Source organism: Atheta coriaria, unplaced genomic scaffold (genome assembly GCF_025399875.1).
Source record: "Atheta coriaria isolate IRGN ID8LTWV9N9 unplaced genomic scaffold, Caltech_Dcor_3.1 hic_scaffold_4_pilon, whole genome shotgun sequence".
Classification (NCBI taxonomy): Eukaryota; Metazoa; Arthropoda; class Insecta; order Coleoptera; family Staphylinidae; genus Dalotia; species Dalotia coriaria.
The window spans coordinates 10,331,602-10,359,164 of record NW_027045446.1 but is presented as its reverse complement, the minus strand read 5'-3'; the positions used below and the strand labels follow the sequence as shown (position 1 = coordinate 10,359,164).

At 34.7% G+C, this 27,563-nt stretch overlaps 2 protein-coding genes and 1 long non-coding RNA gene across 3 annotated transcripts; 1 reads left to right on the top strand and 2 right to left on the bottom strand.

The window, feature by feature from the left end:
* Positions 1-544: 544 nt before the first annotated feature.
* On the top strand, positions 545-13,238 carry LOC135790157 (uncharacterized). Its single transcript, XR_010547705.1, has 3 exons — positions 545-825; positions 954-992; positions 12,673-13,238. It is a non-coding gene; the product is annotated as an uncharacterized lncRNA (long non-coding RNA).
* Positions 13,239-17,369: 4,131 nt separating this feature from the next.
* Positions 17,370-18,930, bottom strand: Fnta (farnesyl transferase alpha). The gene is made up of 4 exons (XM_065301761.1): positions 18,661-18,930; positions 18,248-18,602; positions 17,985-18,185; positions 17,370-17,927 (listed from the first exon to the last, which is right to left on the bottom strand). The coding sequence occupies exons 1-4, from the start codon at positions 18,800-18,802 to the stop codon at positions 17,621-17,623; spliced, it is 1,005 nt and encodes a 334-aa protein (XP_065157833.1). The 5' UTR covers positions 18,803-18,930; the 3' UTR covers positions 17,370-17,620.
* Positions 18,931-19,034: 104 nt separating this feature from the next.
* P5CS (Delta[1]-pyrroline-5-carboxylate synthase) lies at positions 19,035-26,028 on the bottom strand. Its single transcript, XM_065301760.1, has 7 exons — positions 25,598-26,028; positions 23,295-23,471; positions 21,695-21,838; positions 20,766-21,423; positions 20,151-20,650; positions 19,578-20,082; positions 19,035-19,510 (listed from the first exon to the last, which is right to left on the bottom strand). Exons 1-7 carry the CDS (start codon positions 25,748-25,750, stop codon positions 19,245-19,247), a joined length of 2,403 nt encoding a protein of 800 aa, XP_065157832.1. The 5' UTR covers positions 25,751-26,028; the 3' UTR covers positions 19,035-19,244.
* Positions 26,029-27,563: the final 1,535 nt, after the last annotated feature.

Sequence of the window (27,563 nt, the reverse complement as noted above, 5' to 3'; positions counted from 1 at the left end):
GCGGTATTCGATACACTGGTAAGTAATATTTTTCATCATTCATAGTATCTGTTTTCCTGATTTCTTGCAATTAGAAAATTGATATCTTTTGCGGCAATCTTTGCTTCAATAAATGCTTCAATAATACTCAAATCATAAATCATAATTTCATGATTTAAATTTTAGTTCACTAGCATGAACTAAAAATCATAAAATAGAATTGTATTCGTTTTGAATCATATCACTGTTTGTGTATATTCCACTTCCTTATCGCATTCGCCGTGCGAGATGCTACGCGTAAGATTCTCGTCGCGCTGTCGCATGCAGCACATTTTAGTTTAGTTCTTATCACAGGTACCGTGTCTATTGCAATTCGTGTACAAGGTCGCGTGCAATCGACGCGCAGCCTTCTTTGCGCATCTATTGCAATTCGCGTACAAGGTCGCGTGGCATCGACGCGCTGGCTTTGCGCATCTATTGCTTTTACCTGCCGGGTTTATGCAGCAGGCAAAGAGTCTTGTTGTGAACTGTCGCATTCTTGCGTGCGCAGTTTCGGCATGCTCTATCGATGGATTGCAGCTAGTTTCGTGCCGGTCTCTGGCGTATCCAGACGTATATCGCACAAGTGTTTCGTTTTATCAGACTTCTATTTTCAAAGTTTGCATTATATTCGGTCAACAATCGACCTAGTCGTAATATGCATCTGCAGTGTTTTCTTAATAAGTAATTGTGCGTTTAATGTGCATAAATGTATTTTTGCTTGCTTTTGATATTTCAAATCAAATATTTCGGTTATTGTGTGACGTGGTCGATCGCTAGATCAATCGGAAACCTATTCGTGCTTGAGTAAGTTACTTTTATCTGACCATTGCGATACTCAGCACAGAAAGTTTGATTTCTCCCATGTGTGAATATAATATTATCATATTGTAAGAAATGTTTTTGTTTTAACTTATATTTGGTTTTAATTACAGTACTTGCCGTACCCTTGCAATCCGATGAGCGCTGCATTGGTAAGTTTATAATTAAGTTATAATATTAGGCTAAATGTTTTATCACATTTCACCTGCGTCTTGCAATAGCCCACGAATTAGGGGGGCCGTATATATTTCATTTAATGGTAATATGAAAAACGGATCATATTGCGGAAAACCTTTGTGAAGTGTTCAAATTTTTTATCGGTTTCGGATAGCGCAAGAGGGGTTTTGTTGATTTTTTTATTGATTTAGTTGACTCACATTTGGTGTACCGCAGCAGGGTGGCGATTGAAGTGACTCGTGTTCAGAGCACCGTAAAGGGTGACGGTAAAAGTGAATCGTGTTTGAGAACCTTATGAGAATGAATGTATAGCTGATTTTTATTCGGTCATATTTTTTATTATGAATTAAAATTTCATCTCTCAGACTTCCGTTTTAACTATCCTATCTGATAGAGATTGGTCCGTAGATTAAGACGCTGCGATCAGATCTTAATTATCTCTCTTAGTTTACGAGATATTCGCGATTGAATAAAATGGGCAAAAATTGCAAAATGTCACTTTTTAGCACTTTTAGTCGCGTTTTTCGACCTGTTGCTGTAGGAAATATAATTATTTTATATTTTTATCTAGCAAATAGAATTATTTTATATTTTTATCTGATAAACTCTTTTAACTATCCTATCTGATAGAGTTTGGTCCGTAGATTAAGACGCTGCGATCAGATCTTATTTATCTCGTTTAGTTTACGAGATATTCGCGATTGAATAAAATGGGCAAAAATTGATAAATGTCACTTTTTAGCACTTTTAGTCGCGTTTTTCGACCATTTACCATAGGAAATATAATTGTTGTATATTTTTATCTGATTGAGAATTTTCCAATCTTTCATAATCAACAATTCGTTGGTCGGTATCTCTTTTAGTTTAAGAGATATGAATTTTTGAAAATCGTCGAAAAAAGTATCAAGCACCCCCCCTTGGCAATTTTTTTCTTAAGATTGAAAATTTCATCTCTCAGATTTCCCTTTTAACTATCCTATCTGATAGAGATTAGTCCGTAGATTAAGACGCTGCGATCAGATCTTAATTATCTCTCTTAGTTTACGAGATATTCGCGATTGAATAAAATGGGCAAAAATTGCAAAATGTCACTTTTTAGCACTTTTAGTCGCGTTTTTCGACCATTTACCGTAGGAAATATAATTGTTGTATATTTTTATCTGATTGAGAATTTTCCAATCTTTCATAATCAACAATTCGTTGGTAGCTATCTCTTTTAGTTTAAGAGATATGAATTTTTGAAAATCGTCGATAAAAAGTATCAAGCACCCCCCCTTGGCAATTTTTTTCTTAAGATTGAAAATTTCATCTCTCAGATTTCCCTTTTAACTATCCTATCTGATAGAGATTAGTCCGTAGATTAAGACGCTGCGATCAGATCTTAATTATCTCTCTTAGTTTACGAGATATTCGCGATTGAATAAAATGGGCAAAAATTGCAAAATGTCACTTTTTAGCACTTTTAGTCGCGTTTTTCGACCATTTACCATAGGAAATATAATTATTGTATATTTTTATCTGATTGAGAATTTTCCAATCTTTCATAATCAACAATTCGTTGGTCGGTATCTCTTTTAGTTTAAGAGATATGAATTTTTGAAAATCGTCGAAAAAAGTATCAAGCACCCCCCCTTGGCAATTTTTTTCTTAAGATTGAAAATTTCATCTCTCAGATTTCCCTTTTAACTATCCTATCTGATAGAGATTAGTCCGTAGATTAAGACGCTGCGATCAGATCTTAATTATCTCTCTTAGTTTACGAGATATTCGCGATTGAATAAAATGGGCAAAAATTGCAAAATGTCACTTTTTAGCACTTTTAGTCGCGTTTTTCGACCATTTACCGTAGGAAATATAATTGTTGTATATTTTTATCTGATTGAGAATTTTCCAATCTTTCATAATCAACAATTCGTTGGTAGCTATCTCTTTTAGTTTAAGAGATATGAATTTTTGAAAATCGTCGAAAAAAAGTATCAAGCACCCCCCCTTGGCAATTTTTTTCTTAAGATTGAAAATTTCATCTCTCAGATTTCCCTTTTAACTATCCTATCTGATAGAGATTAGTCCGTAGATTAAGACGCTGCGATCAGATCTTAATTATCTCTCTTAGTTTACGAGATATTCGCGATTGAATAAAATGGGCAAAAATTGCAAAATGTCACTTTTTAGCACTTTTAGTCGCGTTTTTCGACCTGTTACTGTAGCAAATATAATTATTTTGTATTTTTATCTTATAGAGAATGTTCCAATCTTTCATAATCAACGATTCGTTGGTAGCTATCTCTTTTAGTTTAAGAGATATGAATTTTTGAAAATCGTCGAAAAAAAGTATCAAGCACCCCCCCTTGGCAATTTTTTTCTTAAGATTGAAAATTTCATCTCTCAGATTTCCCTTTAACTATCCTATCTGATAGAGATTAGTCCGTAGATTAAGACGCTGCGATCAGATCTTAATTATCTCTCTTAGTTTACGAGATATTCGCGATTGAATAAAATGGGCAAAAATTGATAAATGTCACTTTTTAGCACTTTTAGTCGCGTTTTTCGACCATTTACCGTAGGAAATATAATTGTTGTATATTTTTATCTGATTGAGAATTTTCCAATCTTTCATAATCAACAATTCGTTGGTAGCTATCTCTTTTAGTTTAAGAGATATGAATTTTTGAAAATCGTCGAAAAAAGTATCAAGCACCCCCCCTTGGCAATTTTTTTCTTAAGATTGAAAATTTCATCTCTCAGATTTCCCTTTTAACTATCCTATCTGATAGAGATTAGTCCGTAGATTAAGACGCTGCGATCAGATCTTAATTATCTCTCTTAGTTTACGAGATATTCGCGATTGAATAAAATGGGCAAAAATTGCAAAATGTCACTTTTTAGCACTTTTAGTCGCGTTTTTCGACCATTTACTGTAGGAAATATAATTGTTGTATATTTTTATCTGATTGAGAATTTTCCAATCTTTCATAATCAACAATTCGTTGGTAGCTATCTCTTTTAGTTTAAGAGATATGAATTTTTGAAAATCGTCGAAAAAAGTATCAAGCACCCCCCCTTGGCAATTTTTTTCTTAAGATTGAAAATTTCATCTCTCAGATTTCCCTTTTAACTATCCTATCTGATAGAGATTAGTCCGTAGATTAAGACGCTGCGATCAGATCTTAATTATCTCTTTTAGTTTACGAGATATTCGCGATTGAATAAAATGGGCAAAAATTGCAAAATGTCACTTTTTAGCACTTTTAGTCGCGTTTTTCGACCTTTTACTGTAGGAAATATAATTATTTTATATTTTTATCTGATAGAGAATTTTCCAATCTTTCATAATCAACAATTCGTTGGTAGCTATCTCTTTTAGTTTAAGAGATATGAATTTTTGAAAATCGTCGAAAAAAAGTATCAAGCACCCCCCCTTGGCAATTTTTTTCTTAAGATTGAAAATTTCATCTCTCAGATTTCCTTTTAACTATCCTATCTGATAGAGATTAGTCCGTAGATTAAGACGCTGCGATCAGATCTTAATTATCTCTTTAGTTTACGAGATATTCGCGATTGAATAAAATGGGCAAAAATTGCAAAATGTCACTTTTAGCACTTTTAGTCGCGTTTTTCGACCATTTACTGTAGGAAATATAATTGTTGTATATTTTTATCTGATTGAGAATTTTCCAATCTTTCATAATCAACAATTCGTTGGTAGCTATCTCTTTTAGTTTAAGAGATATGAATTTTTGAAAATCGTCGAAAAAAGTATCAAGCACCCCTTGGCAATTTTTTCTTAAGATTGAAAATTTCATCTCTCAGATTTCCTTTTAACTATCCTATCTGATAGAGATTAGTCCGTAGATTAAGACGCTGCGATCAGATCTTAATTATCTCTTAGTTTACGAGATATTCGCGATTGAATAAAATGGGCAAAAATTGCAAAATGTCACTTTTTAGCACTTTTAGTCGCGTTTTTCGACCATTTACTGTAGGAAATATAATTATTGTATATTTTTATCTGATTGAGAATTTTCCAATCTTTCATAATCAACAATTCGTTGGTAGCTATCTCTTTTAGTTTAAGAGATATGAATTTTTGAAAATCGTCGAAAAAAAGTATCAAGCACCCCCTTGGCAATTTTTTCTTAAGATTGAAAATTTCATCTCTCAGATTTCCTTTTAACTATCCTATCTGATAGAGATTAGTCCGTAGATTAAGACGCTGCGATCAGATCTTAATTATCTCTTTAGTTTACGAGATATTCGCGATTGAATAAAATGGGCAAAAATTGCAAAATGTCACTTTTAGCACTTTTAGTCGCGTTTTTCGACCATTTACTGTAGGAAATATAATTGTTGTATATTTTTATCTGATTGAGAATTTTCCAATCTTTCATAATCAACAATTCGTTGGTAGCTATCTCTTTTAGTTTAAGAGATATGAATTTTTGAAAATCGTCGAAAAAAAGTATCAAGCACCCCCCCTTGGCAATTTTTTTCTTAAGATTGAAAATTTCATCTCTCAGATTTCCCTTTTAACTATCCTATCTGATAGAGATTAGTCCGTAGATTAAGACGCTGCGATCAGATCTTAATTATCTCTCTTAGTTTACGAGATATTCGCGATTGAATAAAATGGGCAAAAATTGCAAAATGTCACTTTTTAGCACTTTTAGTCGCGTTTTTCGACCATTTACTGTAGGAAATATAATTATTGTATATTTTTATCTGATTGAGAATTTTCCAATCTTTCATAATCAACAATTCGTTGGTAGCTATCTCTTTTAGTTTAAGAGATATGAATTTTTGAAAATCGTCGAAAAAAAGTATCAAGCACCCCCCCTTGGCAATTTTTTTCTTAAGATTGAAAATTTCATCTCTCAGATTTCCCTTTTAACTATCCTATCTGATAGAGATTAGTCCGTAGATTAAGACGCTGCGATCAGATCTTAATTATCTCTCTTAGTTTACGAGATATTCGCGATTGAATAAAATGGGCAAAAATTGCAAAATGTCACTTTTTTTACACTTTTAGCACTTTTAGTCCTATCTGATAGAGATTAGTCCGTAGATTAAGACGCTGCGATCAGATCTTAATTATCTCTCTTAGTTTACGAGATATTCGCGATTGAATAAAATGGGCAAAAATTGCAAAATGTCACTTTTTAGCACTTTTAGTCGCGTTTTTCGACCATTTACTGTAGGAAATATAATTGTTGTATATTTTTATCTGATTGAGAATTTTCCAATCTTTCATAATCAACAATTCGTTGGTAGCTATCTCTTTTAGTTTAAGAGATATGAATTTTTGAAAATCGTCGATAAAAAGTATCAAGCACCCCCCCTTGGCAATTTTTTTCTTAAGATTGAAAATTTCATCTCTCAGATTTCTCGAGATATTCGCGATTGAATAAAATGGGCAAAAATTGCAAAATGTCACTTTTTAGCACTTTTAGTCGCGTTTTTCGACCTGTTACTGTAGGAAATATAATTGTTGTATATTTTTATCTGATTGAGAATTTTCCAATCTTTCATAATCAACAATTCGTTGGTAGCTATCTCTTTTAGTTTAAGAGATATGAATTTTTGAAAATCGTCGAAAAAAAGTATCAAGCACCCCCCCTTGGCAATTTTTTTCTTAAGATTGAAAATTTCATCTCTCAGATTTCCCTTTTAACTATCCTATCTGATAGAGATTAGTCCGTAGATTAAGACGCTGCGATCAGATCTTAATTATCTCTCTTAGTTTACGAGATATTCGCGATTGAATAAAATGGGCAAAAATTGATAAATGTCACTTTTTAGCACTTTTAGTCGCGTTTTTCGACCATTTACCGTAGGAAATATAATTATCCTATCTGATAGGTAGATTAAGACGCTGCGATCAGATCTTAATTATCTCTCTTAGTTTACGAGATATTCGCGATTGAATAAAATGGGCAAAAATTGCAAAATGTCACTTTTAGCACTTTTAGTCGCGTTTTTGACCATTTACTGTAGGAAATATCTGATTGAGAATTTTCCAATCTTTCATAATCAACAATTCGTTGGTAGCTATCTCTTTTAGTTTAAGAGATATGAATTTTTGAAAATCGTCGAAAAAAGTATCAAGCACCCCCCCTTGGCAATTTTTTTCTTAAGATTGAAAATTTCATCTCTCAGATTTCCCTTTTAACTATCCTATCTGATAGAGATTAGTCCGTAGATTAAGACGCTGCGATCAGATCTTAATTATCTCTCTTAGTTTACGAGATATTCGCGATTGAATAAAATGGGCAAAAATTGCAAAATGTCACTTTTTAGCACTTTTAGTCGCGTTTTTCGACCATTTACCGTAGGAAATATAATTGTTGTATATTTTTATCTGATTGAGAATTTTCCAATCTTTCATAATCAACAATTCGTTGGTAGCTATCTCTTTTAGTTTAAGAGATATGAATTTTTGAAAATCGTCGAAAAAAGTATCAAGCACCCCCCCTTGGCAATTTTTTTCTTAAGATTGAAAATTTCATCTCTCAGATTTCCTTTTAACTATCCTATCTGATAGAGATTAGTCCGTAGATTAAGACGCTGCGATCAGATCTTAATTATCTCTCTTAGTTTACGAGATATTCGCGATTGAATAAAATGGGCAAAAATTGCAAAATGTCACTTTTTAGCACTTTTAGTCGCGTTTTTCGACCTTTTACTGTAGGAAATATAATTATTGTATATTTTTATCTGATTGAGAATTTTCCAATCTTTCATAATCAACAATTCGTTGGTAGCTATCTCTTTTAGTTTAAGAGATATGAATTTTTGAAAATCGTCGAAAAAAAGTATCAAGCACCCCCCCTTGGCAATTTTTTTCTTAAGATTGAAAATTTCATCTCTCAGATTTCCCTTTTAACTATCCTATCTGATAGAGATTAGTCCGTAGATTAAGACGCTGCGATCAGATCTTAATTATCTCTCTTAGTTTACGAGATATTCGCGATTGAATAAAATGGGCAAAAATTGCAAAATGTCACTTTTTAGCACTTTTAGTCGCGTTTTTCGACCATTTACTGTAGGAAATATAATTATTGTATATTTTTATCTGATTGAGAATTTTCCAATCTTTCATAATCAACAATTCGTTGGTAGCTATCTCTTTTAGTTTAAGAGATATGAATTTTTGAAAATCGTCGAAAAAAAGTATCAAGCACCCCCCCTTGGCAATTTTTTTCTTAAGATTGAAAATTTCATCTCTCAGATTTCCTTTTAACTATCCTATCTGATAGAGATTAGTCCGTAGATTAAGACGCTGCGATCAGATCTTAATTATCTCTCTTAGTTTACGAGATATTCGCGATTGAATAAAATGGGCAAAAATTGCAAAATGTCACTTTTTAGCACTTTTAGTCGCGTTTTTCGACCATTTACCGTAGGAAATATAATTGTTGTATATTTTTATCTGATTGAGAATTTTCCAATCTTTCATAATCAACAATTCGTTGGTAGCTATCTCTTTTAGTTTAAGAGATATGAATTTTTGAAAATCGTCGAAAAAAGTATCAAGCACCCCCCCTTGGCAATTTTTTTCTTAAGATTGAAAATTTCATCTCTCAGATTTCCCTTTAACTATCCTATCTGATAGAGATTAGTCCGTAGATTAAGACGCTGCGATCAGATCTTAATTATCTCTTTTAGTTTACGAGATATTCGCGATTGAATAAAATGGGCAAAAATTGCAAAATGTCACTTTTAGCACTTTTAGTCGCGTTTTTCGACCATTTACTGTAGGAAATATAATTGTTGTATATTTTTATCTGATTGAGAATTTTCCAATCTTTCATAATCAACAATTCGTTGGTAGCTATCTCTTTTAGTTTAAGAGATATGAATTTTTGAAAATCGTCGAAAAAAGTATCAAGCACCCCCCCTTGGCAATTTTTTTCTTAAGATTGAAAATTTCATCTCTCAGATTTCCCTTTTAACTATCCTATCTGATAGAGATTAGTCCGTAGATTAAGACGCTGCGATCAGATCTTAATTATCTCTTTTAGTTTACGAGATATTCGCGATTGAATAAAATGGGCAAAAATTGCAAAATGTCACTTTTTAGCACTTTTAGTCGCGTTTTTCGACCATTTACCGTAGGAAATATAATTGTTGTATATTTTTATCTGATTGAGAATTTTCCAATCTTTCATAATCAACAATTCGTTGGTAGCTATCTCTTTTAGTTTAAGAGATATGAATTTTTGAAAATCGTCGAAAAAAGTATCAAGCACCCCTTGGCAATTTTTTTCTTAAGATTGAAAATTTCATCTCTCAGATTTCCCTTTTAACTATCCTATCTGATAGAGATTAGTCCGTAGATTAAGACGCTGCGATCAGATCTTAATTATCTCTTTAGTTTACGAGATATTCGCGATTGAATAAAATGGGCAAAAATTGCAAAATGTCACTTTTTAGCACTTTTAGTCGCGTTTTTCGACCATTTACCGTAGGAAATATAATTGTTGTATATTTTTATCTGATTGAGAATTTTCCAATCTTTCATAATCAACAATTCGTTGGTAGCTATCTCTTTTAGTTTAAGAGATATGAATTTTTGAAAATCGTCGAAAAAAGTATCAAGCACCCCTTGGCAATTTTTTTCTTAAGATTGAAAATTTCATCTCTCAGATTTCCCTTTTAACTATCCTATCTGATAGAGATTAGTCCGTAGATTAAGACGCTGCGATCAGATCTTAATTATCTCTCTTAGTTTACGAGATATTCGCGATTGAATAAAATGGGCAAAAATTGCAAAATGTCACTTTTTAGCACTTTTAGTCGCGTTTTTCGACCATTTACCGTAGGAAATATAATTGTTGTATATTTTTATCTGATTGAGAATTTTCCAATCTTTCATAATCAACAATTCGTTGGTAGCTATCTCTTTTAGTTTAAGAGATATGAATTTTTGAAAATCGTCGAAAAAAGTATCAAGCACCCCCCCTTGGCAATTTTTTCTTAAGATTGAAAATTTCATCTCTCAGATTTCCTTTTAACTATCCTATCTGATAGAGATTAGTCCGTAGATTAAGACGCTGCGATCAGATCTTAATTATCTCTTTTAGTTTACGAGATATTCGCGATTGAATAAAATGGGCAAAAATTGCAAAATGTCACTTTTTAGCACTTTTAGTCGCGTTTTTCGACCATTTACTGTAGGAAATATAATTATTGTATATTTTTATCTGATTGAGAATTTTCCAATCTTTCATAATCAACAATTCGTTGGTAGCTATCTCTTTTAGTTTAAGAGATATGAATTTTTGAAAATCGTCGAAAAAAAGTATCAAGCACCCCCCCTTGGCAATTTTTTTCTTAAGATTGAAAATTTCATCTCTCAGATTTCCTTTTAACTATCCTATCTGATAGAGATTAGTCCGTAGATTAAGACGCTGCGATCAGATCTTAATTATCTCTCTTAGTTTACGAGATATTCGCGATTGAATAAAATGGGCAAAAATTGCAAAATGTCACTTTTTAGCACTTTTAGTCGCGTTTTTCGACCATTTACTGTAGGAAATATAATTGTTGTATATTTTTATCTGATTGAGAATTTTCCAATCTTTCATAATCAACAATTCGTTGGTAGCTATCTCTTTTAGTTTAAGAGATATGAATTTTTGAAAATCGTCGAAAAAAAGTATCAAGCACCCCCCCTTGGCAATTTTTTTCTTAAGATTGAAAATTTCATCTCTCAGATTTCCCTTTTAACTATCCTATCTGATAGAGATTAGTCCGTAGATTAAGACGCTGCGATCAGATCTTAATTATCTCTTTTAGTTTACGAGATATTCGCGATTGAATAAAATGGGCAAAAATTGCAAAATGTCACTTTTTAGCACTTTTAGTCGCGTTTTTCGACCATTTACCGTAGGAAATATAATTGTTGTATATTTTTATCTGATTGAGAATTTTCCAATCTTTCATAATCAACAATTCGTTGGTCGGTATCTCTTTTAGTTTAAGAGATATGAATTTTTGAAAATCGTCGAAAAAAAGTATCAAGCACCCCCCCTTGGCAATTTTTTTCTTAAGATTGAAAATTTCATCTCTCAGATTTCCCTTTTAACTATCCTATCTGATAGAGATTAGTCCGTAGATTAAGACGCTGCGATCAGATCTTAATTATCTCTTTTAGTTTACGAGATATTCGCGATTGAATAAAATGGGCAAAAATTGCAAAATGTCACTTTTTAGCACTTTTAGTCGCGTTTTTCGACCATTTACCGTAGGAAATATAATTATTGTATATTTTTATCTGATTGAGAATTTTCCAATCTTTCATAATCAACAATTCGTTGGTAGCTATCTCTTTTAGTTTAAGAGATATGAATTTTTGAAAATCGTCGAAAAAAAGTATCAAGCACCCCCCCTTGGCAATTTTTTCTTAAGACTTAAAATTTCATCTCTCAGATTTCCCTTTTAACTATCCTATCTGATAGAGATTAGTCCGTAGATTAAGACGCTGCGATCAGATCTTAATTATCTCTCTTAGTTTACGAGATATTCGCGATTGAATAAAATGGGCAAAAATTGATAAATGTCACTTTTTAGCACTTTTAGTCGCGTTTTTCGACCTGTTACTGTAGCAAATATAATTATTTTGTATTTTTATCCAATAGAGAATGTTCCAATCATTCATAATCAATAATTCGGTGGTAGGTATCTCTTTTAGTTTAAGAGATATGAATTTTTGAAAATCGTCGAAAAAAAGTATCAAGCACCCCCCCTTGGCAATTTTTTTCTTAAGACTTAAAATTTCATCTCTCAGATTTCCCTTTTAACTATCCTATCTGATAGAGATTGGTCCGTAGATTAAGACGCTGCGATCAGATCCTATTTATCTCTTTTAGTTTACGAGATATTCGCGATTGAATAAAATGGGCAAAAATTGATAAATGTCACTTTTTAGCACTTTTAGTCGCGTTTTTCGACCTGTTACTGTAGCAAATATAATTATTTTATATTTTTATCTGATAGAGAATGTTCCAATCTTTCATAATCAACTATTCGTTGGTAGCTATCTCTTTTAGTTTAAGAGATATGAATTTTTGAAAATCGTCGAAAAAAAGTATCAAGCACCCCCCCTTGGCAATTTTTTCTTAAGACTTAAAATTTTATCTCTCAGATTTCCCTTTTAACTATCCTATCTGTTAGAGATTGATCCGTAGATTAAGGCGCTGCGATCAGATCCTATTTATCTCTTTTAGTTTACGAGATATTCGCGATTGAATAAAATGGGCAAAAATTGATAAATGTCACTTTTTAGCACTTTTTGTCGCGTTTTTCGACCTGTTACTGTAGCAAATATAATTATTTTATATTTTTATCTAATAGCGAATGTTCCAATCTTTCATAATCAATAATTCGGTGGTAGCTATCTCTTTTAGTTTAAGAGATATGAATTTTTGAAAATCGTCGAAAAAAAGTATCAAGCACCCCCCCTTGGCAATTTTTTCTTAAGACTTAAAATTTCATCTCTCAGATTTCCCTTTTAGCTATCCTATCTGATAGAGATTGGTCCGTAGATTAAGACGCTGCGATCAGATCCTATTTTTTTTTTGTTTCTCCCATGTGTGAATATAATATTGTCATATTGGATAAAATCTTTCTGTTTTAACTGTTTTCTTTTAATTACAGTACTTGCCATACCCTTGCGATCCGAAGAGCGCTGTATTGGTAAGTTTATAATTAAGTTATATTATTCGGTTAAATGTTTTAAGGCTTTTCACCTGAGTGTTGCAATAGCTCGCGAATTAGGGAGATCGTATATGTTTTATTTGGTAATATGGAAAACGGAAATGTTTAAATTTTTTATCGGCTTCTGATAGCGCAAGAAGGGTTTTGTTAATTTTTTTTGTTGATGTAGTTGAGTCTCATTCGGTTTACCGTAGCAGGGTAGCGATAGAAATTACTCGTGTTCAGGGCACCGTTCGAAGGTAGCGGTAGTGAGTCGTATACATAAATTATAAAATATAAATTGTGCTATTCGGAATTGGAAAAAACTGGGAAAAAGGGGCCGTACCGCGATTTGTATTTTTTTGTTATGAATTTTTTCCCTTTTTATTTTTCCGACTTTAATACTTTATTTTATAGAGATTATTTAAATTAAAAGACAATAAATTATTTATTTGTATTGGTGAATTACAAATTTCTGTTTTTCCTCATCCTTATTGCATCCCAAAACCAATATATTCTTTTCTTATGTCGAGAAATATTAAAAGTAGATAAAAAGTAGTTTTTGTTTTTTTTTTCTTCAGCTGTGATTTTAAGACTTTCTTCTTGCACTCTAATTTTTTTGTAACGCCCTGTTTGTTAGTTTCCCGGAGCATCGGGTGAAAACGAGCAATATTTGTAGTGTTTAGATTATTCCTCTTTAATGATTGAATTTTCTTTTTGTGACACCTTGTATAACCGTTTTCCTTCACATACCTGAAAATTTAGCTTTGATTGTTATTAGAATTTAACTTTTTGCACTTTGAATTTTCTTTTTGTAACGCCCTGTATATTTGTTACCATTTTCCACCACCTAGAAAATGAGCAATTTGCTAATTCCTTTATCCCTGTAGAACATTTTGACGTGTTACTTGCTTATATGTGCGCCGCGACGATGCAGGTCGTAAGTTCTGTGTCAATATGGCGGCATGTATTTTGTTGACTTGTAAAATCAAAACTTGTATTCTATTGTTAATAAAGAAATAGTAAGATATATTGACTTCTTTGATTTGTGTGTTCGCCTTCTATCATTTCAGGAACAGGTCTCTAAGAGAGTTCCCTCAGGGGATGATCCCCTCTATAAAAATTGTTAAGGTAACCTGTATGATTTGTGTACTCCTTCTTTCATTTCAGCTACAGGTCAGAACTTGTATGTATATTTTTAAGTGTCGTCTCTCTTGAGACGACTTAAAACTTAGAAATATTTTTACAAGACTTTATAAGGATTGTCCTTATAAGGAGTTCCCTCTCTCTGGGGGTGATCCCCCACCATAAAAATTGTTGATATGCCTGATAATTTCGGGGATGAAGCGCAGAGACATCGTAGCTGTAGGTTGGGCCGGGAGCAATGGACGGACCGAAGCAGTGGGCGATCGACCAGAGCGCCGGAGGCGCTCTGGGAGATCGACCGTAGACTGTCTTATAACGACACGTGCCAAAAAATTTAAAAATCTGATCCTCCCCTGTTGTCTTTCTTCTATCTCCTCCTCTTCTCTACTCTACTCTACTCTCTGTTTTCTTCCTTCTATCTTCTCCCATTCTCTACTACTCCTTCCTTCTTCTTCCATTTCTCCACTTGCTTTCTTATTTATTCTCATATTGCCTTCACTTGTATTTCAATTTCTCTTATATTTCGTTGCAATTCATATATGCAACCCAAATTACACCTGATATTTTTATATTTGAGAAAAATGCCCTCCATACCTGAGATTCGATCCGTGTCTGCTAGCATGCCAGCAGGTGCACGTCTCCACTCGACCACCGAGTGTTTTTATTGTTGTTATTTGATTCTTCTATTTATGTTTCTACTTTTATCATATTTTTAAAAACAACAACACAATTCAAGTAACTGTTAGTTATCTTATACCCGCTACTCACACATAAGACTTATATGCCATATTATTTTAAACTGAAAACGACAAAAAGGATACCACAAAGAAATATGAATGAGATTATAATTATACATTGTGTTTTATTGACATTTAACAATAGTTACATGACAATTACAAAATATCAACAGCTAACAATTTTTGCCACAGTAAAGGTGCAATCCGTATTTAACGAAGCCGCACATCACGCGCGCACAATCCAAAAAGCATTCAAAATTATTACGTAACAACGCGAAAATAAATTAAGGAACTCAAGAAAAATGAAGAAAATCTGTGTGCACATCACCTGACGACAAAAATGAGACAAACGTGCTACACTAGCCAACCGCGTTTCTTTTTATATTTAGGAATTAAAAGGTGGAATAGTTGTGTAATGCAAATCAACGGTAGATATTGAAACAGAAACAAAAATTATTTGTGTGCTTAAAAACCTCGTGGTTGAATTAAACATAAGTAAAGTAAATAATGGATTTGATTTTAATTAATATGGCTGCAGAAATGCGAGAACATACCTTGATGCAAAATAAATTTTACACTTTTGGCATATCCAACAAAATGCAAGGACCTTAATTATGCACAATGTATGAAACATGAAATGCGCGTATAATTCCAAAACAATACGACGGCCGACGGAACAACACTCACGCTTCACCTCTGAGTAGGTACAATCCGCGTGGTATGGACCCCGCACATCAATCGCGCACAATATGCGTGCAGATTACCTGACGACAAAAATAAGACTAACGTGGTACACAAGCCAACTGTGTGGCGATCGCATAAAAATTGCACGAGATAAGAAAACATGCTTGTTTGTAAACACTGATACTTTCAGTGTGGTAGTGCAGAACACGACAAGAATTGTACTCGTGCTATGCATGGAACTTTCAATTACGATTAATCTCTGAATCGTAAACTAGTAACACAATTACAGATTAAGCTATTGGCATATAATAAACTTTTTGTGGGAAAATAATTACTTAAATAGACCAATCTAAATTACTAATGAAAATCTGAAAACAGTATTTAAAAATTCCTATTATTTTTGGAAATAATAGGTTCATTTGTTGAATAATATTTCGTCATAAAAAAGGTAATAGATTTTTTTTTATGTTCGTAATTAAAAGTTGAAATTTTTAAATCTGATAGATACTTTAATTCTACATCGATTATGTTAGTAACTTATTTTGTTGGTATTAACCGTTTCACTATTTATAATTTTAGTGAAACCTGCATTTGACATAAAAAAGAGAAATCTTTTGACTTTTTTATAACAAAATCTTTTCTTTAAATTTTTTATGGAATTTTTGTCGTTTGTCAGGAAATATGTCATTTTGTAGAGATTTTTTCCAGGATCAAAAATATGAAGTTCTTTTTTTGTAGTCCTTTTCGTTCTTGAGAAAATCACCAAAAAATTCGACCATGTTCTTCGACCGAAAAAAATTTCAACAAAAAAAGTTTGACCCTGTTCTTCGACCGAAAAAATTTTAATAAATAAAGTTCGATCCTGTTTTTCGACCGAAATAATTTTAATAAAAAAAGTTCGACCATGTTACTTCAGTCGAAAAAAATTTAAGATAAAAAGTTCGGCCTTGTTTTTCAACCGAAATATGTTTATTAAAAAAAGTTCGACCCTGTTATTCGACCAAAAAATGAAATTTATTGGACAAAAATATCAATATTCAAAGAGTATTTTAAGACACTTCCAAAGGGTTTCAAGCGTTAAAAAGATATGCGTAGTGTAGAGGATCTCTCGAACTGTAATATGACGTTGTGAAACTTCAAGAAAACCAATTAATTCAGAAGATATAGGGCGTTTTCCACACCATGTTTTTAAATTTTTATTAAAGTGCTCATTTTTGAAGGTCGTTTAAGGGCACTTCCGAAAGGGCTGGAAAGTTGGAAAGGTATGCTTCGTGTAGAGGAACCTTCTAACTCCATTCTGGCGTTGAAAAACCTTAAGAAATTCAATTACTTCACAAGATACAGGGTGTTTTCCACACCATGTTTTTAAATTTTTATAAAAGTGCACATTTTTGAAGGTCGTTTAAGGGCATTTCCGGAAAGACTGGAAAGTTAAAAATGTATGCATCGTGTAGAGGAATCTTCTAACTCCATTCTGGCGTTGAAAAACCTTAAGAAACTCAATTACTTCACAAGATACAGGGTGTTTTCCACACCATGTTTTTAAATTTTTATAAAAGTACTCATTTTTGAAGGACGTTTTAGGGCACTTCCGAAAAAGTTGGAAAGTTGTGAAGGTATGCATCGTGTAGAGGAACCTTCTAACTCTATTCTGGCGTTGAGAAATCTTAAGAAAGTCAATTACTTCACTAGATACAGGGTGTTTTCCACATCATGTTTTCAAATTTTCCTAAAATTGCTAATTTTTGTAGGGCATTTTAGGGCGCTTCCGAAAGGGCTGGAAGGTTGAAAAGGTATTCATCGTGTAGACAAACTCCCTGACTCTACTCTGGCGTAGAGAAACTCCAAGAAAGTCAATTAGTTTCGGAGTTACAGGGTGTTTTCCACCCCATCGTTTCAAATTTGAAATGTTTATTTTTGAAGGGCTTTTTAAGGCACTTACAGAAGGGCTGGAAGGTTGAACGGGTTTTCATCGTGTAGAGGAACTCTCAAACTCAATTCTGGCGTGGAGAAACCTTAAGAAAGTCAATTAGTTTATAAGATACAGAGTGTTTTCCATACGATGTTTTCAATTTTTCTGTTTAGGCCCTATTAGTTGAATATTTTTATTCTACAATAAAAATGCATCAATTAAAATCAGCTGTTAAGTATACAAGTCAATACAGTTATACCACGGATTTGCTTGATGTCATTATCTACCACAAAATGACAATCAGCAAGGAAAAATACCTGACACGTAGCGGTGAGAAAAATATAAACATTCACAATATTACATACATTGCTATGAAAGCAGAATGAATTAAACAATTTGAACTGGTGTTTGTTTGCAATATGTTTCTATTTTATGTACTTGCACTAGCTTCTTCTTCAGGTTGTTCTCCTTTAGATTTCTTTTCAATAGTGTTTGCCATATACTCCCAATACTTGCATCTAATAGTATCATATTCAGTTGCTAAATCAGAACATAATTGCTTTGCTCTCTCCAATGTATATCTAGCATCACCACTACCAGACACAATTTGTTCATCACACATGTCAACAATTAACGCTAGCAGAAAAGGAGATCGATTACCTGAGGCATAAAGTTTTTCACAGAAATCAGTCACATGCACATTCTTACTGAGACCATTTTTATCATAAAGTAGCAGTCTGAAATGAACATTAATTAAATCAAGTACAATTGTCATCTATTTATTAATCACTTACCCTCTTAAATAATTCCATGCACTTTCATTCTCCTTGGCAATGGCAATTTTCTCCAGTGTGTATTCAACTTCATTTTTGACAACTTCTTCAGTGAAACCAGTGGTTTGATGAATGACAAAATATCTTTCATTCCATGCAGAATTGTTTCTTATATCATCTTGTAATAACTTATCAACATAGTCAAGTTCAGAATCAAACATTCTGGAATAAATAATAAACAGATAAAACTCTGCTCCATTCTAAATACAAACTGTTTCTCTTACTTAAATGTTTTAATAGCCCACTGTCTGTGTTGCCAGGCATGATAATTCTTTGCATCCATTTCCAGAACACGCTCAGTGAACTCAAGCTCACTTGAACCATCTTTTAGCCATTCGACAATAACTTTTCTATGATACCACACTTGATAGTTTTTCTGGTAATTCTCAATGACACTATTTATGTAATTCAACTCTTGCCATAGATCAGCTTTCATTTCTTTCAGAATATCTCTTCTATACTGCCAAACTGTATAATTTGCAGCATTTAATTCAATGGCATCTTGAGTTAGCTGTAGGACTCTTTCACTCTTTTCACTTATTTTCATAGCACCGCGTAGATAATCAAACACATCTTGAACTGCAATAATATTAAAGTGGTGGCTTATATAAAATCAAAATAAAATGATTAAACATACATTTGGGTGAGTAAGCAATGCTGACAATAGGTTCTTCTCCATCATCTTGAGGTATGGGCTCAATGTCTTTCCATTCAGGCCTGTCACGATAAAACACCCATTCCTGTGAATCACTCTGGTCTTCGTCACTGCTAACACTCATTTTATAATGTAATTATTAAGTTACTATAGCTGCAAACTTCTCTTTAACCTAACTTTCAACAGTGATAATGAACGAGAGCAGAATCAATACCACTCGAATCTTTGTGTTCGTTGAGTGGTCGGTAACTGTAAGAACAAATGTCGAATATGACTCGTGCTGCTCTCTTGTGTCGAACTATGTAAGTTAATCAGATCCACTTTTTTAAAAGTCTGAGATGAATGAAAAGCAAATATTTAATGTTTAGTTATTATTTAGTTTATTATATAATAGTTTATTAAAGAGACAATGACTCAAATATTTACATATTCATTTGGCTTTCCCTATCAAGCGTGTTTGATAAATTAAACTAATAAAAATATAAAACAAAATAAGAAATTAAAATAAAAGTAAAAAAAAACGAATGTAATTAAATAATCGACGCGGTTTGTATCTTCAACTAGATTTAATTAATTGGCATCTGCTCGTGCAGCCATGTGCAGTCGCCGCCGTCGGCGAAATCAGCGGCGGCATGTCCAGCCTCGGATGTGAGTACCCATTTGGTGGTCAACAATCCCTCAACGCCAACAGGGCCTCTGGCGTGAATCCTAGCCGTACTGATGCCCACTTCAGCACCCAAACCGAAGCGGAAGCCATCGGCGAAGCGAGAGCTAGCATTGTGGAAGACGCATGCACTGTCGACCTTACGCTGGAAGTCACGTGCCTTATCAGCTGCAAATAAATTAAATTCATAGATATTGTATTCAACATTTCGCTGGCTTTGTATTTGTGCGCTTACTGTTTTCGGTGACAATGACATCTGTATGTCCACTACCATACGCGTGAATATGATCAATGGCCTCGTTCATATCCTTGATCACTTCGATGCAACACTCGAGCGCGCCATATTCGTGTTTCATTGTTTTGGCAGGCGGTGGGCCGAAAGTAAGCATTTGGCTTAGTGTTGGGCCTGAGTAGATAGTAACACCTTCCTTCTTAAGCATATTGCACACATCGGAGAAGAATTCACCCTCCATCAGGCTTTCGTGGATGAGTAGTGTCTCCATGGCGTTGCACGCCGCGGGGTAATCGCATTTGGCGTCGCGGATGATCTTTATAGCTTTCTTAAGATCGGCATCCTTGTCGACGTACACATGGCAAATGCCTTCGGCGTGGCCCATAACGGGAATATGTTGGCTTTGCGTTTGGATGCTGCGGACGAGTTCGCTGGAGCCACGCGGGATAATGAGATCGATGTGCTGCTCCATGGAAAGGAGGTCGCCGATTTCTTCTCGGGTGGATACCTGTCGAAAATTAAATCACACAGAGTTAGCTCAATTTGATTAGATGTAGTGCGGAGATGTCAACGTACCAATGAAATGGCGTTGGTTGCACCCACGGTGGAGATGGCTTCTTGCACCAGGGCCATGAGAGCACGGTTGCTATGCATTGCTTCTTTGCCACCCTTAAGGAGCAGCCCATTGCCGGATGCAATGGCGAGCGCGGCTACTTGCGGAAGGGAGTCCGGACGCGATTCAAAGATAACTAGAAGCACTCCGATGGGAACAGTGATTTGGGTAAGGTCGAGTCCGTTGGCTAATTTTGTGCGGCGCAAGACGCGCCCGACGTTGTTATGGCTAGAATCGCCAATTTGCTTAAGGCCCACAGCCAAATTCTTTAGTTTTGCCGGAGTTAACGATAGACGGGAAAGAAGCGGCTTTGCGAGGCCGGATTTGGTTGCTTCGGCTAAATCCTTCGCGTTAGCATCCAAAATCTCTGATTGTCTCGAGACTAGAAGGTCGGCTAATGTATGAACACAGTTTGCGCGTTGGTCGGGGGTTAATGTTGCTAGTATCCTACCGCCCGTGCGAGCTATTCCATTAGAAAAGAGAAAACAATCAAAAATTAGTTGTTTTTTTCTTCCACCTCATTTACTCCTGCTATTGATTCGACCATTGCTTAGTAATGACACTTAATTAAAACTTACCGTTTTCCGCAACAACTTCAGTTGGAATCGAGCCACCCAGGTTGGTTTCAGTGAAGAAAGTTCCCACTTTACGACCAGCCAAAATGGTCTTAATGGCTTTCTCTTGCATACCGTTGCAAATAACGACGGATACTCCTCGATCCAAAGCCCAGGTGGCAGCATTTACCTTCGAGTCCATTCCACCAGTACCAACCTTCGATTTCTTGCCATATTCGATTGTATTACGCAGGTCTGATGTGAAGGTATGAAGGAAACGCGCGCCTTCCTCCCATGGTGGTTTGTTGTAGATACCATCGACGTCAGACATAAGGATAAGCAAATCAGCGCTAACCTCTGCAGCTAACATAGCAGCCAAACTGTCATTATCCTTCAAAGAGATACCCTTCTTGGATCCCTTGCCACCGATTGGTTCGTCAATTTGTGGCGGAGGCGAGACAGCATCATTCGTATTAATAATCGGCACAATATTCAAACTAATCAATTCGCTCAGCGTACTGAACAGATTGCTGCGTGTGTGCTCATTGTAAAAATCAGCCTTCGTTACAAGTACCTGTGCAATCTTGACGCCATATTGCGAAAACATGGCATCGTACAGAGACATGAGACCAGATTGACCGACGGCGGCGGCGGCACGTGGCTCAACAAGAGCAGGCGCATCCTATAAAAAAAAGTTGAACGTTTTCATGTTAGAGTATGTACGTGATGTTCCCTTTTTTGCTGGACAAGAATGCATGATGTAATATGCAAAGGGAAAATATTTCTAGTGGAATAAAATTCTACTGGTGAATCAAAGAAATTCTGCACTTGGAAAAAGCGAGGCGAGTGTGACTTGTACAATCAGTAGATAGGAAAAGAAAAATGTACGGTGAAATGTTAAACATATGTAGAGTGTTATCTAGGCAAGGGGAATGGACGGATAAAAATTTTACCTCACGCGTGTGATCCGTCGGGGATAAAGTTTCTCTCATGGAGAGCGACATTAGCAATTCCTGGGTCAACTTTTGCTTGCCGAAGGCTACGGCTCCACTCGTCACCATAATACATTCTCTTCCCTCGTTTTGTGCTTCAGCCACCTGAAAATTACGTTTGCAAGCAAAAACATTAAAAACCAACAAAAAATATTTTATATAAAAATACCGCCTCAATCATAAAACACAGTATTTTTAAAATAGAATTGAATTTTGGCAATCGTTTCATAAACATACATTCCAATAAATCAAATAAACGTATTTGTAAAAAAAATAATCTAAAAATATGCGTTCAGCGGCTGTTAAACAGCTTGTTTTAATTATTATATTATGAGTGTTGAACTCGTCATGTATTACGAATTACACGATTGTATATTTGCTAAAACCACTATAAATGTATTATGAATGTTTGCCTTTGTTGAATCGGTTTAAACATGGCGAACACGTGCGTTTCATGTGATACAACACAATTATGGCGAGAAACTTGTTCTCCGGCAATGACATTCAACGTCCAATGTGCAAATGCACATATCTATGGATAAATTAATTTTCTTTTTATTAATGCAACTGCAGAGAAATCAATATCTAAGACGGCGGCGCACGGAGCAAAACCAGAAAAAACGAAACGTGTGCAAATGAGACGCGGCACGCGTTTTGAATTCACAATCAGATGCTTTTTATGCTTAGAATTTTTATAGCGTGACGTGTTTTGCAAGATAATTCGTCATTTTCCTAACACGATTTGCCTAATTACGCACAGAAAAATATCTAAATCAAATACGAAAATGAATTAAAATCCATTTGCGCGCGTAATTGAAGTTTTTACCGATAGGACTTTGACGCCGCGCGCCGTTGTTCAGCAGGAAACTTTTTGCGCCAATGAAAACGGTCAAAAGTAATTAATTACAGTCTAATGGCCTTCTAACCAGAGAGCGAACAAGCTTATTCACAATCCTGCGGAGCGCGCGACTGCCGCGAAGTGTCTCCAAGCCTTCAGGCACCGCCGCCACCGTCGCCTGTAACGTCAAGTTATGCTTGTACTCATTGTGCGGCGACTAGTTCCAATTTGAACAATTTGCACGTGCGCGCACGTGGAAACACACGAAATCTATTGTCTCATTGCGGGCGCGTTTTGTTTGGCAACTTCAAACTTGCCGCAAACTGGAAACTCAATTTCACGGATTCGAACTTCAAATGGAGAAGTACGTGTATAAGCAGTTAGTTTATTTTATACAGATAGTGACTGACGGCCACTACCTGACAAATATATTTTAAAACTCAATTATTTCAATATCCAATCAAAAATAAAAATATTTCAATGAATATTTTACCGAACTATCCATATTTCTAGTTTGTTACATCCAGTATAAATATATCTACGATAGGAGAAAGTAAAGTACCGTGTAAACACTTTGACGTTAGCGAATCGAACAAAACTTTCTATATCACTTAAGGCCCTTCGCACTAAATCACTAAATTTCATACAGGCACACGTCAAACTCAAGCGTTCGTAGAATTCGTGCGCATAATTAAAAGTCCAGAGCTTAATTCTGTACATTACCTGTTCGACGATCGATGCCAGCCTACCAAGAGCAAGACCGTGCTCGTCTTCTCTTGTGATGACGGCGCTGCCCAACTTGACGACGAGACGTCTCGCATATTTCAGCTGGCTGCGATCAGTAAACGTCGACTGCTTCTTGTCGGTGAACTGTTGTAGGGTACGCTTCTCCAGATTCACCTGAAATTTATCACCGTTGATGTTAGTTCCCATTTTCTTGGTCAATGTCATCATATATTTATATAGATATGTGGCAGACACAGGCAGACCGGTTGCTAGTGTTGCAAAAATACACGTTATACTAAAGCGGTGTGTTTGGTGTTTTTGCTATTTATGTGAGGCGACAATTACACGTTCCTACTGAGGCATGTGCGCAGCGCATTGTTCATTAATTACGTTTTTATTGCACCTCCACGTGTATGGTAATCGTACGAGTTTTGTTGTTCGACTGTTGCATACAATGCGTTTTCTCTCAGACACAACTGTCGTAGGAATAATTATAAACTTTACATATAGATATTTGTTAATATGAAGAGACAAACTTGATTTTTACCCCTAAAATTTGATTTTATGGAATTTTCAAGATGAAAACTAAAAAATTTGAAAATTAGAAACGTTTTAATAGACTGTGGCAAATTACACGCGTTCCCATCGTGACGGTTCCGATATGTAATGTAAATATTACACAAATACAGTACATGTGCCTCGGCCTGGAATATCGGTGACTGTAATTCAGTGCCATTGCTACTCATGTCATATTTATACAACGCGCGCCGACCATATTTATAAAGTGTGTGTTTATTTGCGACGGACGCGTCCTCGTCCGGTTTGAAGTGCATGTTTTATCGTATACGCGTCCGATCACTCCACGCTTAGATGATGATGTGGTGATGGTTGATGCGTATTTGCGCTGTACGCATTTTTTCTACGCCATGTTTTTTTTATTCCCCGAAACGAGCCTTGTGCTAAGTGCTGATTGTATGTCGAAAATGTTGCAAATGTAGCAAATGCAAATTTAATTTCTTTCAAATTGAATTCTCGCTGATATTTAAATAATTCCATCAATAAATCCTATATTTAGATATTTGTGCTAATGCTAAATCAATAACAGTCGTGATAACGTTTCTAAAAAAGTGTTTTGTTATTCAATTGAGTGTATTGCTAAATAAAATGGCCGAAAAAAGGCGCCGGATTCAAAGTACGAAACTCGAGTGTTCAGTTCACGGCGTTATCGCCGTCTAGGATTTGTTGTTATTTATATGCCACGAGCACCCAACTTCAGATTATTTACTCGTACGGGAAATTTATAAAACTAGCGGGTCAGGATATTTTCTATTTCATAAAGAGCAGTTATTTAGTGTTTTGTTTTATTAGTGTATCACTGAACTTTAAACCTCTCTCTATTCGTATATGTAATATATAAATATATAATACAATTTTTGTAGTTCATATGACTTTTCACCTTGAACTCTATTTTATTTTATTTCGTGCTTGTTTATTATTTATTAAAAAAATTATATGTTTTCTCAAACAAGCACTCAAATCGATTGTATTTAAGCACTGAACACGAGCGTGAAAGTTTTAAATTATTTAAATTCCCTGTTGCCACGTCATGTGTGCACAAAAACAATGAAGCGATTATTTTACTAAATTAGTTAAATACACACAAGACACGCGATTTGGCCATTACAGTGGCACTCGAAAAAAGGCATGATTAGAATATTGATTGAAATAAATACTCGCATTTCGGCACTCGCAGACAGATACAAATACAGCTATAACCTGAGCAAATATGAGTAGGCATATAAATTGATAAGATAAGATCAGCGGTTACATTTATGTATGTGCTAGATTATGTTGTGTTATGATTGTATTTTTATTCGCAACTTTACGCTCATTTGCTATTCATTATCACGGATTACGGAATGATAAGATTTATGGTCTAGTTTGGTTGAAACCGGCTCAAATCTGTATTGATAAGAGATATAAGTCACTTGCTAAATATTTTTATTGCCAAATATGTAATAATACCTAATCTGAAATCAAAAATAGAAGTTTTATTACGCTGTTTTTATGATATTTGATAAATAAAGATTTTGTACTTAAATACGTAGTAAACAACTTCAAAAATAAAACTTTACACTGTGAAAAACTATAAATTCCGGAACGTCTCAATTGTATATTGATGAAAATCTAGCAATTTCTAACGTTTCAATAAAATTCAAGTATGTTATTGTCAATAAGTATTTTATAGCATTTAATGCACATACATATTTTTTGAAGAAAAAAAAAGAAAAATTTCTAACCTGCGTATTTTTTGGTAACCATAGTCCACTGGTAGTAGAAGCATTTCTGATTACAGTCGGACGCAGAGCGGCAATTTGTCCTGGAAGCTTAAAAAATCCAAACCCATTGTAAGACAGCAATCGTCCATGCCTGGCAATTTTGGAACCGTTCATTTTCGGATCGGGTATAAACTTCTCGTCGTGTGTTTCTTGTTGTTGTTACTGAAGCTGCTCGACCACTAAGCGTGTTCACCCTTGCCCAAATCGGCACAGCGACTAAATTTCGAATCCGTCCCAGCGGTTTTCAACTCTTCACTGATTACAATATGCGGAACGATTGGACCATTTATGGACTATGTCCATTGACGCGGCATTTACACGTGATGAGCTGTATGGTGCCCCGGGAGCTCGTCGGATATTCGACGTAATCGCAATAACTGTCGTGTGTTTGTGTCAATTTTGTTTGCGTCTTAGCTTAGCTTGAGCTCAGCCCGTTTTGAAGCACTGGGATGCCCGTTATCAATATCGAATGAGAGACGCCCGCTGGTGATTACCACAACACACACTCAAACCTGGAGAGTGAGAGCGATAGAAAACGCGTGCGGAGCGAAGTTTTGTTTACATAAAATCGCCCAATTGCATTTTGATCTATTGGTATCATGCATGTAATCATAGCTTGTGTGCTAGTGATTTGGTTTACAAATAATTCGAATTAATTGCAATGTGTGTGGATTTTTACGGCGCAAAGTGGAAAAGGCCACATAACACGAGATGATTGTATTCGAGACATGTTTTTAGCCAATAATTTCGATGAGATACAAGTGCCAATTAAAGTTTCGTGTCGAAATACTTTTTACAGCCTTAAAATTCCGATAAATAAAATGATGTTTCGCCATATAGGTCAAGTATTCTTGTCACTAGTTAAAGAGGACATTTTGGACACCACTACGAGCACACCCATGTAAACAATTTATTTATTATTCATATTCTGGAATCATTTTCGACAAAAGCGTCTTGAAATGTGAACAAAGAGCAATTCACATTAAGAAAACAAGGAAACAATGGAATTATTTGTACTTTACTTTATGAAAACTAATTCTATTTGCGCTCGTGCGTATTGTTTGATAATTACGGTAAATTGAATTTAGTTTAGAATGCGTTCCAATTTTCTAAGATGTGATGTGTCTTCCTAATATCATTTATGACATAATTAGAGTTCCCTATATGCTTTATGACACATGAACCAACATTTGAGTTTTAGGGTTTTCCATCAACAGTTTTATTGAATAATTGCATTTCGTTGCAGATTTTTGGCTAGAAGTCGTATAAAATCAATGATGATTTCAATTTTATTATCAACCGCATACGCAAAATGAGCCGTATTGATGGTTATGCAATATCCACGTAAATGCATAAATGCGCTCGGCTGCAGTTTGGATTTTATTGCTTTTGCTGTGGCGCACATATTCGTTTTTGATATACAAATATCCATTATATCGATCGGTTTGAAACTGTTGGTAGTGGAGAATATTATGTCTGAGAGCGAAGGATGCCTGAGATACTCGAAGCTTAATGAAATACGTCAACGAAATTTCCATTAGTGCTTCCTCAGCCGCATTGCTTTACATCTGTAAAAATTGACATAATTTTAGGCCCTCAAGAATCCCGCATTGAAATTTCAGCATATGCTTTGCCCTATGTTCGATTAAACTTTTCCAGCATTGTCCAACATTCTACTATATGCAACTAAAAATACAAATACTAACATAGACGTTTTTTAACTGAAATTTTCAACCAGATAATTATTAATTATGTTGCACAATTAAATAAATGTGCGTTCAATTGGGTAAATTTTGTTTACAAATATAATTAATGTTAATTATAATTGCAAATTAAGTTAGTCGGAAATTTAAAAAAATAATAAATGTACATATAATGTAATTATTAATTATTTCAGTTATGTCATTGTAAATTAGTGTGCAGCGGC

Excerpts from the sequence above, each read along its gene's own strand:
- P5CS (XM_065301760.1), bottom strand. The coding sequence starts at position 25,750 with ATGAACGGTTCCAAAATTGCCAGGCATGGACGATTGCTGTCTTACAAT. Across the intron at positions 21,839-23,294 it reads TGGCATCGATCGTCGAACAG|GTGGCTGAAGCACAAAACGA; the intron begins GTAATGTACAGA and ends CGTAATTTTCAG. Across the intron at positions 20,651-20,765 it reads TGAAGTTGTTGCGGAAAACG|CTCGCACGGGCGGTAGGATA; the intron begins GTAAGTTTTAAT and ends CTAATGGAATAG.
- Fnta (XM_065301761.1), bottom strand. The coding sequence starts at position 18,802 with ATGAGTGTTAGCAGTGACGAAGACCAGAGTGATTCACAGGAATGGGTG. Across the intron at positions 18,186-18,247 it reads TGGGCTATTAAAACATTTAA|AATGTTTGATTCTGAACTTG; the intron begins GTAAGAGAAACA and ends TATTTATTCCAG. Across the intron at positions 17,928-17,984 it reads GCATGGAATTATTTAAGAGG|ACTGCTACTTTATGATAAAA; the intron begins GTAAGTGATTAA and ends TGTTCATTTCAG.